The 12,414-nt window shown below is 38.4% G+C and overlaps 1 protein-coding gene across 7 annotated transcripts in view; it reads left to right on the top strand.

Annotated features, from left to right (window-relative positions):
• The first annotated feature begins 14 nt into the window (after positions 1-14).
• FUBP1 (far upstream element binding protein 1) overlaps positions 15-12,414 on the top strand; it is a 38,285-nt gene continuing 25,885 nt past the window's right edge. For 3 of the 7 annotated variants that reach the window (XR_013544993.1, XR_013544992.1, XM_078393011.1), the window contains exons 1-8: positions 24-251; positions 2,210-2,300; positions 3,125-3,187; positions 3,962-4,003; positions 8,950-8,989; positions 11,286-11,335; positions 11,422-11,493; positions 11,741-11,798. Coding sequence is in view for 5 of the 7 variants with exons in the window: in XM_078393011.1 (XP_078249137.1) it covers positions 138-251; positions 2,210-2,300; positions 3,125-3,187; positions 3,962-4,003; positions 8,950-8,989; positions 11,286-11,335; positions 11,422-11,493; positions 11,741-11,798 (530 nt within the window). In the remaining 2 variants the exon portion in view is untranslated. Of the gene's footprint in view, positions 252-2,209; positions 2,301-3,124; positions 3,188-3,961; positions 4,004-8,949; positions 8,990-11,285; positions 11,336-11,421; positions 11,494-11,740; positions 11,799-12,414 lie in introns of all 7 variants that reach the window. The other 4 variants (XM_020794712.3, XM_020794713.3, XM_020794714.3 and 1 more) reach the window with 4 other exon arrangements.

Genomic DNA, 12,414 nt, shown 5'->3' with positions numbered 1-12,414 from the left:
GATTCCGCCGGCCTCCTCCTCCCCCCCCGTCTCTCGTGGAACACGATGCGACGCAGGAATGTGAAAGGCTCCCGCCCGCCGCCATTTTCTTTCTTTCTTGGCAGGCAGGGAGCGCGGTAGGCAGTGGCGAAGCGGACATGTCGGATTACTCTACGGTGCCCCCTCCGTCTTCGGGCGCGCCCGGGGGCGGCGGAGGAGGTGGCGGAGCAGTTAATGATGCTTTTAAAGACGCGCTGCAACGGGCTAGGCAGGTGTGTATTACGAACGCTGACTCTGTGGTTGGCTTGCTGGCCGGCCGGGCGCCTCAGGCCCTCAAGGAGGCCGCTGGTCTCCGGCCCGCTCTTCGGCGGCCTGCGCAAGGGCGAAGGGGGCACGCCCTACCGCCACCCCTTACGCCGCTGTTCCCGCTCTGTTCAGCCTTGGGGCGGGTTCTGTTTTTCGGACTTTTTTCGGTGCTGCCGCAGTGGGAGCAGCGGTTATCTCGCGGGCAACGGAGACGTGGAAAGAAGGTCTGAGAACAAGACCTTCGTTTCATCCACGTTCAACAGACGACCGGGTTGCCAGTGGGAAGCTTGGAGGCGCCTGGCCACCTAGGGGTGGGCCATCCGCCATCCCGCATCGCATATTATGGGAGAAGTTCTTCCCGAGTTCCTTTTTCTTTCCTTTTCCATCTTTTCCTAATGGCGGCGTCCTTTATACACGGACGAACTGAAGCAACGGCGAGGGCGGGTGTGTCCGCCTTTCTGATTCTTTTAACCGCCCTTTCTCCCTTCCTCGGCCCCCCTGATGGGTTTCTGAGGAAGGTCTCCGGATTTTCGTGCATTTAATTGTTCGGCTGGTTATGTTCTTCCTTATAAGCACTTCCGCCACATATTCGGAAAGGAATTAGAGCTGATAAACGATGCGAGGGGTTAACGTGCGTTAACTTTGAAGTTGTTAGGTTTTCAAGATATCTTCCCCGATTTTATTAAGAATTTCCTTTCTTGCACCCACCCGAAATAGAGAGAACCCAGAATATCATTAACGGACAGAAAAAAAATCGGCTGTCGTTTTTTCTTCCTTTGCTCTCCATTTCTTTCATGATATAATATTTCTTCTAATCCACTTACAGTTGGTGTTTGTGTGTGCTGAAATCACTTTTCTGCAGTCTGTAAAACGACAGTGAATTTCTAAACGAAAACGAAATACTTTTAATTTCCATAAGTACTTACATAAGTAGGAGATACCAGGGTTCTCAGAGAAAATGGAAATCACAGTTTCTGGGTTTATTTGTGGTCTGGAGGAAAAAAGATCCCACCATGCAACCGGAATAGTTGATCTCCATTAATTTCTGCAAATGGGTAATAGCTCAGTGACAGAACAGCATCTCAGGTTCAATTATTGGCATTTCCAGATAGCAGCACGAAAATATGCTAATTATAACTCTGAGAATATTGCTTGTCAGAGTTGGCAGCTAGATGGACAAATGGTCTTACTCAACATAATGATGGTTCTTTTGATCCTAAACACTTACGTTCCTCTGAAATAGTTGAAGCTGTCAGTATTCTTGAGAGTTCTTGATATTCTTCAGTTTATTTTTTTGTGAAATGTTCTTGATTCATTGGAATAGCAAGACTACCAATATCAGGGTGTTGAAGTCAGTACAGTATTAGGGAAGGAGTCCTGTGTCTGGGAATAGGTTGGATCTATATATCCAGAAATTACATATGGCACGCATCTCTCTTTGCACTCCTCATCTCTTGGTTAGATTTTGTAGAATTTTTTTTCATTCTGAAACCAACCATGAATGAACATATTAGCTATAGGTATTGTTGATGGTAATCATGTATATTTAGCACTTGCTTATCTGAATCTCAAAGTGTGTGCTATGTACCATCAAGTTGGAACCAACTTGTAACAACCCTAATAGGGATTTCAAGGTAAGTGAGATATTTAAGGAGTTGTTTTACCTCTCCACACCCTCAATGAAGGTAGCACACACACTAAATATCTAGTTCTTCAGGGAGCTCCCCTTGTTGTCAAATGATGAACATGCAGAACAACAATCTTCTGTCAGTACTGTACAGCTTGATAAGCACAATTTGATGCTTAATGGATAGTCCTTAATGCTAAAGCCGCTATTTGTTTTGTTTCATAATTATGCTTTTATTTGAACCATTGGTATGTAAAATACGAAAATTGTTATCTCTGCCTTTGTCCTTTTTTTCAGATTGCAGCAAAAATTGGAAATGAATCAGGGTCATCAGTCAATTCAAATGATTACAGTTATGGGGGACAAAAAAGACCTCTTGAAGATGGAGGTATGCTGTTAATATATTAAAGATGGTACTATAATGAGCAGAAATATGTATCAGAGTACATATTAATTATTTTCATGATAGTTTCTGAAAATAGTTGCATGATAAAGTGGAATTGTCCATCATAAATGTAGATCTGGTCTTCAGTATGAAGATGTGATAAAATTAATTGAATTATGCAATTATGTCTGTGACTAGAGAATTACATTGAAATGGATATTCATATAATTGATATTATTAGAAATATGTGTTAAGGTAGGTAACATGTATTGCTAAAATGTGTGAGTAGTATGTACTGTGTTTTGAAAATTAACAAGTTCTATAATGATTTCTGGAGAATTTGTTTTTTCAAAGATTAATGAGATTTGGTGTTTAAGTTGTATTGTACAGGTGGAGCTTTTTAAAACAGTACATTTCACTGGAAAGATGTGCATTAAATCTGTTCTCTGTTTTGGAGGAAAATGACTTTAGACTGTTTGAATCCTGATGATATCTTGATCTGATTTTTTCTTCTTCTAAGACACATAGCAATATGTTGCAAGTGTTTTTTTTTAATCTTGTAAGATTAACTGGCTTTAATATAGTTATTTAAAAGTATTGTGTAATATATTTTCAATTCATGAAGATGGTTTCTCATCTTGGAGGATTATGTAGGTTTTGAAGGATTATACTTTTGTTTACATAAAAATTTTAAGGCTCTTGAGAAGGAGTACTTGTGTACTTTATTTAAGTGCCTTTTTATTAGTAGTGAGGGTTTTAATATTCAAAAATGAGCTAATGATGCTTCAAATGATGTATGTAATGTATTCTTTTTATTTTATGTGTAGATGGCTCTTGGACAAGTCCGAGCAGTACAACACACTGGGAGGGAATGCCCTCTCCTTTTAAAGGCAGGAATTTTTATTTATTACCTGTGTTTAGTATGTAAACGTGAAATGAACTAGTGGATCTTTTGAAATGGATGACACAGATATTTCATGGAATATGTGTCTGACTTTTACTGCACTTAATCATGGTGGTTCATCATATATTCCTGAATATGGGGTGGGAAGTACACATTCAAAGTAATTTTTATCAGATATTGGTTATCTACGACTTTCACTCATACTAAACGTATTAGGATAATAGTGGCTTTGAATTTGCTGCTTTGAAACTTTATGCCATGAAATTTTTAGTATATGGCCAAGATGTCTGTGTGACAGTTCCCAAATTGAGATTATATTGCTATGTGATGGTTTGATTTTCTACTCAGTATTGTGGTTGTTGTCAGACTTAATTGTAAAATGATTATTTCTTACAATTGTGGTTGTTTCAGTTTTTGTTACAGAAGCATCATTAGCTTTAGTGTCAAATTACTAATCCTAGATAAATGTTTCTTATAGTTTAGGGAATGGATATTCTTAATAGATGGTGTAAACCCGTATGCTTTATTAAACTGTTGAATACCCTACCTGAGAAATGGAACCACTTTGTTTTTCCCTGACTATACTAACCAAGTGTTAAACATAAAAGATTTTTCCTTGTTTAGATGACCTATTCCCTGAAATTTCAAAAACTTGCTAAAATGCATTGGACAAGTTGCATTTTGCACTTCTGGAACAGCCATTTATTTCAGTAACCTATATTTGGTACCAAAAATGTTTTTAAAATCTTGATCGTTGCAGATCAACCAGAACCCAAGAAAGTTGCTCCTCCAAATAATGACTGTAAGTATTATTAAGTTTGGACTTCCTTTTTGGGATGCTTTTCAGAATTAGTGTGTCGTGTAGATAATGATTGGCATATTACTGTTTATTTGCATGTATTGGTTGCTCATGGGCATCAGACTTCCCCTCCCATATGTACGTATCAGCTTCATTGTAGGATGATTTTGATTGTTCTGCCTTAATTATCGTATTGTACATACTTGGATTCAGATCCCTGCTTGGCCATGGAAACTCTGGTAGAACCACTCCTTAAATTTCTAACTACGGATGAACACAATGTACTTTCTGCCCCTTCATCATAACTTGTCTATGGAGTAGTATAGTTGCTGCACATTCCTTTTCCCCACCCCCACCCCTTGCCAGCATCTCCTTGACCAGCTGGCACTTGTTGCTCATTCCCACTGCACAATCTACCAGTCCAGGCAGGAGCCCAGACTTCCCTTCTGCACCTCCTCCAGCAGCTGGCTACTCAGACAAGGAGGCGGGGAAGGGATTCCTGCAGCACTGCCTTTGAGTGGCCAGCTGCTGTAGGAAGTGGAGAAGAAAAGTACACGGTCCTGCACTGATTGATCATGCAACAGGGAGGGAAGAAAAAACACGTGCTTACTAGTGAGTGAAGGTGCTGGCAAGGGGTTGTGGGAAGGGAATGACAGCTTATGACAAAGAGACATGAAGTACTTCGTGCCCTCACTATCTAACATACTTTGAAAACCCTATTAGGGCATAAGCCAGAATTGACTTGACAGCACTTAACAGTTAAAAGCTTCAGATGACTCAGAGCGAGGCAGCTAGGTAAATATATCCCAAGACTCTGAATCACGGTTAATTTCAGTATTTTTAAAATCGGCATCTTCTTACATTTAGTACTTTTTCAAAATTTGTCTGATTGGAATATAATTGCACACTCCCAACTTTGACCCAGGATCCAATTCTAAGTAAGGATGTGTTCGCTCACGTAGATCCATATTAGATAGTGAAAAGTGCTAGTATGTAGGATTTTATGGGGAGCTGCCTTATACAGTGGTGCCTCGCTAAACGGAAATAAAAAAGCCATAGAAACGCATTGAACTTTGTTCAATGCGTTCCTATGGCTTTAAAACTCACCATTAAGCGATCTTCCTCCATAGCGCCGCCATTTTCGCGCCCTCGGTAAGCGAGGGCAGGGCGTGAAAATGCAGCGCGGACCTTCCGGCGGCCATTTTGGAACTGCCAATCAGCTGTTCTCCCCTGCTTCGTTATGCGATATTCGCTAAGCGAATAGCAAAGCAAAAAGACGCCATGGGGCCATCGCTGAGCGAATGCTCCACTGATGGCCCAGAGCCCCTCGTTAAGCGATTTAATCACTCAGCAGGGCGCTCGTTAAGTGAGGCACCACTGTACTTAGAATGATGCTGTATAGAGGAGGAGGTGTGGCTTTTCCTTTCTAGGGCATAGATGTAGGGACTTGAAAGTATAAAAGGGAAGGAGTATTTAAAATGTAGCACAGAGCTGTACTTTGGAAACTATATCAAAGCCATTATTTATAACTGATTGATTGCCTGAGTTTGCTATCAAGCACTATCCTTTATTGGAAAGGTGGGGTATAAGTGTAATTAATGATAATAATTTTAGGAGAACGACAATCTGTTTCTAGATGTCACTTCATCTCTGAAGGAAAGATAAAAATATAGCGTGAATGAAAAAATGCTGTTTTAATTAATGGCAAGGCAAAATTAACAAAGTAATGAGTTATAAATTTTGCACAGGAAAGTGGAGTCAACAAAAGAGTGACCACTTGTGTAAGCTAATTGTACAAATATTATGTCGAAAATGTGGTTTGTTTACAATGCTAGCTCCACTTGCAACCAAACGTATTACCTAATTTAGTCTAGCTGATAAGTTGCTGGAATTTAGCAACAATTCTTTCAAATAGCGAAGCTGATAATAAGCAATTTTTCTATGTAGTCCTGTCCTTACTCTTATTGCCAACAGTAATAGGTTTGTCAGCAAGAGCCTATACTGAGCAGTAAGATTATCCACTGACAGGAAGGAGTATATGTACCAGAAACAAAATCCCTTTCGGAAATCATACACAGGGTTTTAGGAAATTATGGTTGCTTTAACATTGCATAAATGGAAACTTAACATTTCTATTCTGATTTACTTCCTAAGACTATTATGTAATCCCTTTGCACATCAGGAAGATGTGTGGGCCACAGAAAGCAAGGGAGAAGTCCTCAATTTCTGAAAATTACTGTCATCAGTGAAATCATATTGGCACTGGTGATTTGTTTGGTAATTAAAGACTTTCTCCTGTTCCATTGGTTTCTGATTATGGAAAAGGATGACATGGGAGCCTCTGGATCATCAGAAAAGGAGCCAGAAATATTTAATTTCCAAAAAATATTTGCAGCTGATGACATTCTCAGCCTTACATGACATAAGTAACAGCAACAGGATTTTGGAGTATAGTAGGTCTTGTATATGTTGTGAAGTCTTGAGAAGGTAAAGAGGTTTCTGTGTTTATGCTCAGACTCAGAAGACACACTCCCTCCATTTGATGCTGAAAATAAATAGATAAAAAGATACCATCTGGGAATAGAGGATTAACTCACAGAAAAGCTGTTTTATAATTCATTTAAGAAGTGAGAGTCGTATTATTCCTTCATAAAGCTATATAATGTTACCAATATCTGTTATGAGTTTGAACTTTAATGGACTTTATCTGTCATCAGAACAATGTTTTGAAATACACTCAAAATCAATGACAATGTAAGAGCAGTGTAATATATAGAAAAGTTGAGAGATTCCTTTCGGTTCATTTAAATCTTCAGTGTTCTTAAGCCCATGAGCATCAAAATACACATTTACTATCTCAAGTTGTTTATTTTTTTCAAATGTAGAAACTCGAATGTGCAAGTATTTTCAACAGTTCGTTTACTGTTTAATCATACCACATGCTGATAAATAATTACTAGTAAATTCAATGGGGCTTGCTACGGATTGCATCTTACGTGATTTAAAGATCGCAAGTTCTTGTTATCTGCACTTATATTTATTTAAACTCTTAAAAATCTGAAAGGTTTTATTTATTTAGTGTTATATCCCACTCTGTCCAGAGATTGTTTGAGGCAGGTACGGTATGCAACCAGATGGGCATTGATATAATTGGAATAGAAGCTCTATTTGAACTTTGCTTTGTTAAATAGAATCACCATAGGAATTCCTAGCATCACTTTTTTCCATCATTTTCTCCATACAGAAAGTAGCACATTGCCAGAGGAAATATTTCTGTGTTTAGGCTCTCCATGCAAGTAAGATCTTCAGTATTTTGTGATCCTTATTTGTGTGGAGGGCCTTCACCCAAGCAAGAATGTTTCCTCTGCAAATGCATCATTTTTACACTTGGAGGAAGGCTACAGTAGAGTAGTGAGGAAGTGTTGTGGTGGTGATGTTTTAAGTAATGCCTGCTTAGAACTAAAATAGTTTATCAGAAATTAGAGACTTTCCTTTCTAGGATCATATTTTTTCAGAGGGAAGACTGTCTAGGTTTGCACCCCAGCCAGAATAATGCTTTTTAGTTAAACATTGTTGATAGTTTCTGTTGTCGACCCTTGGGACTGAATTCTGGTTGATTCAAATTTCTTTAACCAAACTTCGGCCCTAACAGCTGAAAACTGGAATTATCAAGGTTTTACAAAAAAGAAACTTATATCATTTTGGCTTGGGAACGAGTCCTACCTTTATTCAGAAATATGAAAAGCTCCTAGTTTGTTTCCATGCTCAAGTTTGAAGCATTGCCTGTAGATAGATTAAATAATGGACAGATATCTGATGAAATACGTCTTAATTAGAAAGCAATTATAAATAAACAGATATGAGCAGTAGAATGAATACCTGGCCAAGTGGAGGTTCTGTTTCATAAACAACAGAATTTTATTTTAGCATTGTAACTAAACATTTCTGTTAGGGTTTTATTGCCCTAGATTCCACCACTAGCTCTTACCGTGTTTTCCCGAAAATAAGACAGGGTCTTATATTAATTTTTGTTCCAAAAAACACATTAGGGCTTATTTTCAGGGTTTTTGGTTTTTTTTGTTTTTTCATGTACAACAATCTACATTTATTCAGATACAGTCATGCCTTCTCCTGGTTGCTGCACAATGGTGGAGGACAGAGTTTCAGTTAACTAGCGCTTATTTTTGGGGTAGGGCTTATATTACGAGCATCCTGAAAAATCATACTAGTGCTTATTTTCAGGTTAGGTCTTATTTTCAGGGAAACAGGGTAATCGTACTGGGTACCACTCTTTGTCACTGCTAGAATTTTCAGTGCCACAACAGCAATCATGGTTCCAGTGGGGAACAAGGCATGTGAGACATGCATGTTTTGTTTTGGTAGGTGTGAAAGATGTAATGAGAACTGAGTATACAAATGGCATGGAGTATGTGCATGCAGTCTGTAGATAGGATGTTTCCTACCTCTGCACTGTTTAGTGCTTTGTTATTAAAGGAGTCAGTCACATGCAAGTCCTACAGTTGTTTTAAAATGAAACTTTTGACAAGCAGGACTTTGGGTTAGATATGTATATGTAAACTTGTGTGGAATGACTTACATGCATGAGGGAGGAAAAGAAAATTTAAGAAGCAGCGAGTTCCATTAAAAGTGGAGATGTAAAGGGGTATAAGGGAAGTACAGAGTAGAAGCATTCACATGCCTTAAATCATAGGCATGTGCCAACACTAGTTTTATAGTTCTCAGTGATAATGTACAGACTCCAACTTCAGTGAGTTCAGTTAGATTACTCTCAGGTAAGTATGCCTTAACTTTTAAGCATGATATTTTTGATTGTTTAGGGAGCCTTAACAATGTCCATCTGTGTCCACATGGCATTCTGTATGTTGCATGATTAGTCATTTGTTAAGCGTTTGGTGAAGTTGATCTAAACATGTAATATTTAATTTTAGCTTTTGGAAATCAGTTACCACCCATGCATCAGCAGCAGAGGTAGGAGCATAAAATTTTTCCCCTTTGGCTTTTTCATTTGAATCAGTACTGCATTACACAAGAAATGACTCCAATATGTTGATATTACTGATCTTATGGATATATGACCTTAGGTTTTTTTTTATTAACAGAAGTATTTATGAATTGAGGATGTGGATGAAAGAATTAATGTATAATTATCTAAGACCCTTAAAAATTGGGAGGCAAGCAGTATTATACCTTTATTAGATCTCTAAAAATTGGACACAGAAGCTAATTTTTCATTCCGTGCAGAGCTGATGATGGTGTAGAAAAAAGTAAAACTTGCAACAACATGCTTGTGAATTTTTTTAGTGGTCTAATAAAAGGTCTCATCCTTACCTTCAGATTATATAAAATGACCAGTCCCCCCCCCCCTTGTTATATGTTGGAATATTTCTATTCAGTGTCTGCTGAACCGTGTATTTATTCAGTATTTTTTATTTTATTTATTTAAAATATTTTTATACCGCCTTCCACTTTAAACGGGCCCAAAGCAGATATAGGCATTGAATCATTGATTGATTGAATTTGTAGTCCGCACCATCTGGCAACCAGGCCACTCTGGGCGGTTAACAGTATAAACAACAACATTAAAACACAGTAAAAATAAATTAATTAATACAACTCAAATAGGGTGAATTAAAACAGACGGCAATAAAGGTGGTAAAAGGGGTGATGTAGAGGATGACAAAAAAGGATGGTAAAAGGGGAGGCAGAGATCTTAATGCTCCGGGAAAGCCTGATGGAAGAGCAAAGTCTTCAATTCTCGTTTAAACCCATCCAGCAAGGATGCCAAGCAGATCTCAATGGGCAGGTTGTTCCATAGGTATCCATTTAATAGGTGCTTAACAGAGTGAAGTTCAGATCAGAGCCTTTGAGGACAATCATAATACTACTGGAGAGTAAAAATTTATGGTGTCTGGATTAGTCTAGGATTCTGTACTGGCTCCCATCAAAACAAAATTAAGATGTTCTGCCATTAATTTGGTGTTAGAGGAGTCTACAGTAGTGCCCTGCTTAACGATTACCCCGCTCCACGATGAATCCACTTAATGATTAGGTTTTTGCAATCGCAAAACGATGTTTAGATAGCAAAAAAAAACCCCACTTTACGATGATCGGTTCCCTGCTTCGGGAACTGATTTTTCGCTTTACGACGATCAAAACAGCTGATCGTTGGGTTTCCAAAATGGCCGCCGCTGTTCAAAATGGCTCCCTGCTGTGTTAGGGATGGATTCTTTGCTCTATAGGGAGCAGAAAATGGCTGCCCTATGGAGGATCTTCGCTTTACGATGAAGTATTTCGTCCATTAGAACGCATTAACCAGTTTCTAATGCATTCTGACAGGCTTTTTACTTTCACTTGACGACGATTTTGCTCTACAGTGATTTCGCTGGAACGGATTAACGTCGTGAAGCGAGGCACCACTGTAGTTCTCTCATATCTGCTTGGGAACATAATATCAGTCCCTTTAAAACAGGGACATCAGGATCCTCCCAGAAACGTTCACCACTAGCTCTACTGGTCAGGATTTCTGGAAGTTATAGTCCAAGAACATCTAGAGTCTTAAGGTTGGGACCACTGGTTTAGAATAATGCAGGCTAGTTGCTGTCTGCTTTAATAGAGGTGTGCATTGCACCAATAACATTTAATGTTGCATGCTTCAAAGAGTATAATTTTTTTACAAAAACTTGTATTACTATGAGGCTTCAGTTTAGAAAACGAAATAAATTAACAAATCATGTTCTTTTTGAAACAAGTGTAATGTCCCTACATTGTAGGAATACAGGAGCCCTTCCTTATACAGGTATTACTGTTGCACAAGTGGAGTGTGCCATTACTAATATGCAGTTTGAACACTTTTGCAATGAGGACCTGAGTAACTCATTGCACTAGTTGTAAAAAAAACAACATACCATTCATACTGTACTCTGTCAAGGGACCTTGACAGTCTGCTGCTTCTGTAGGCTTCCAGCAGTAGCTGCTTCCTTTTGTTGTTGTTACTGTTGTTATTATTATTATTAAAGCAGATAGGGTGGTGCAATCTGACGGGCTGAAATACGATGGGCCTTCATGGGCTTCAGAAAGGCAACTACACTTTAACCCTGTCCTGTTTCATTAAATTTCTTTATGTATTTCTTTTTTCCTTTCCTAAAATATGAATATTTATTTGAGCTTTTGTATGATTGGTGTTGATTAATGTATATATACACAATCCTATATTTCGGCTGAGTTTTAAGCTAGGTGCAAATGGTTTTTGTTATATTTTGTTCAGGTCTGTAATGACAGAAGAGTACAAAGTTCCTGATGGAATGGTTGGATTCAGTAAGTAACATAAACAGACCACAATATGGTAAAAATTCTACCTAACACTGTCACTTCAATAATGACTTGTTTGTCTATTTCTTCAGTAATTGGCAGAGGAGGAGAACAAATATCTCGCATACAGCAAGAATCTGGATGCAAAATACAGATTGCACCTGGTAATTACTTATTTTCCTATTCTGTTGTTACTTTTACTTATGGAATTATAACAATTCATGTTGGAAATCATTCAGCGTATGGTCTTAATATTGAGGAGGAATGGATGGGTTAAATAGACTAAAATTTTGACACATTTTGAATGGTTAGTTTTGAATATCTTTGAAAATATATTTATATTTAATGTGTCTTTTTTGCTTACCGGTTTCTTGTTTACTATTATTGATAATAAGTTCCTTCATTTTATAGATAGCGGTGGGCTGCCTGAAAGATCTTGCATGTTAACTGGAACTCCAGAGTCTGTTCAGTAAGTCTCACATGTAGTGAACATCCGTTTTATAGTATGTGTGTTCCATATCTCATAGCCATACTAAGGGATTACTTTTCTGTAACAATGAGACATCATTGTTGATTCAAAAGGTATGATTTAAATCAGTGGTCCCCAACCTTGGGCCTCCAGATGTTCTTGGACTTCAACTCCCAGAAATCCTGGCCAGCAGAGATGGTAGTGAAGGCTTCTGGGAACTGCAGTCCAAGAACATCTGGAGGCCCAAGGTTGGGGACCACTGATTTAAACGTACATTATTTGCATTTATAGGAATATTCAGGACCTTTTCACATACTTACACTTCATCTGTGCTAGTCCGAAAATCTCAATGCTTGATTCATCTGTCTTCCAGTTCAACTCAGAGAGATTTCTTTCTATCTTTTAATCTGAAGTAGAAATGACAGATGGCACAGTGATTCTCTGAGTTTCCAGTTGCAGCTTTGCCCAGTTACTGGAATGCCAGTGTCCTTGCTTCAAATATTTCATGTTGGACAGTGCTTACAAAATCTCTGTTCATATCTAACACCTAGGCTGTAACTGTAACCATAACCAAATTTGAAATAAATAATTCCACTAATGGATCTTCTTATGGCAG

The sequence above is a fragment of the Pogona vitticeps genome, chromosome 4 (genome assembly GCF_051106095.1).
Source record: "Pogona vitticeps strain Pit_001003342236 chromosome 4, PviZW2.1, whole genome shotgun sequence".
In the NCBI taxonomy this organism is placed as follows: domain Eukaryota; kingdom Metazoa; phylum Chordata; class Lepidosauria; order Squamata; family Agamidae; genus Pogona; species Pogona vitticeps.
This window is presented reverse-complemented; position numbering and strand designations above follow the sequence as displayed.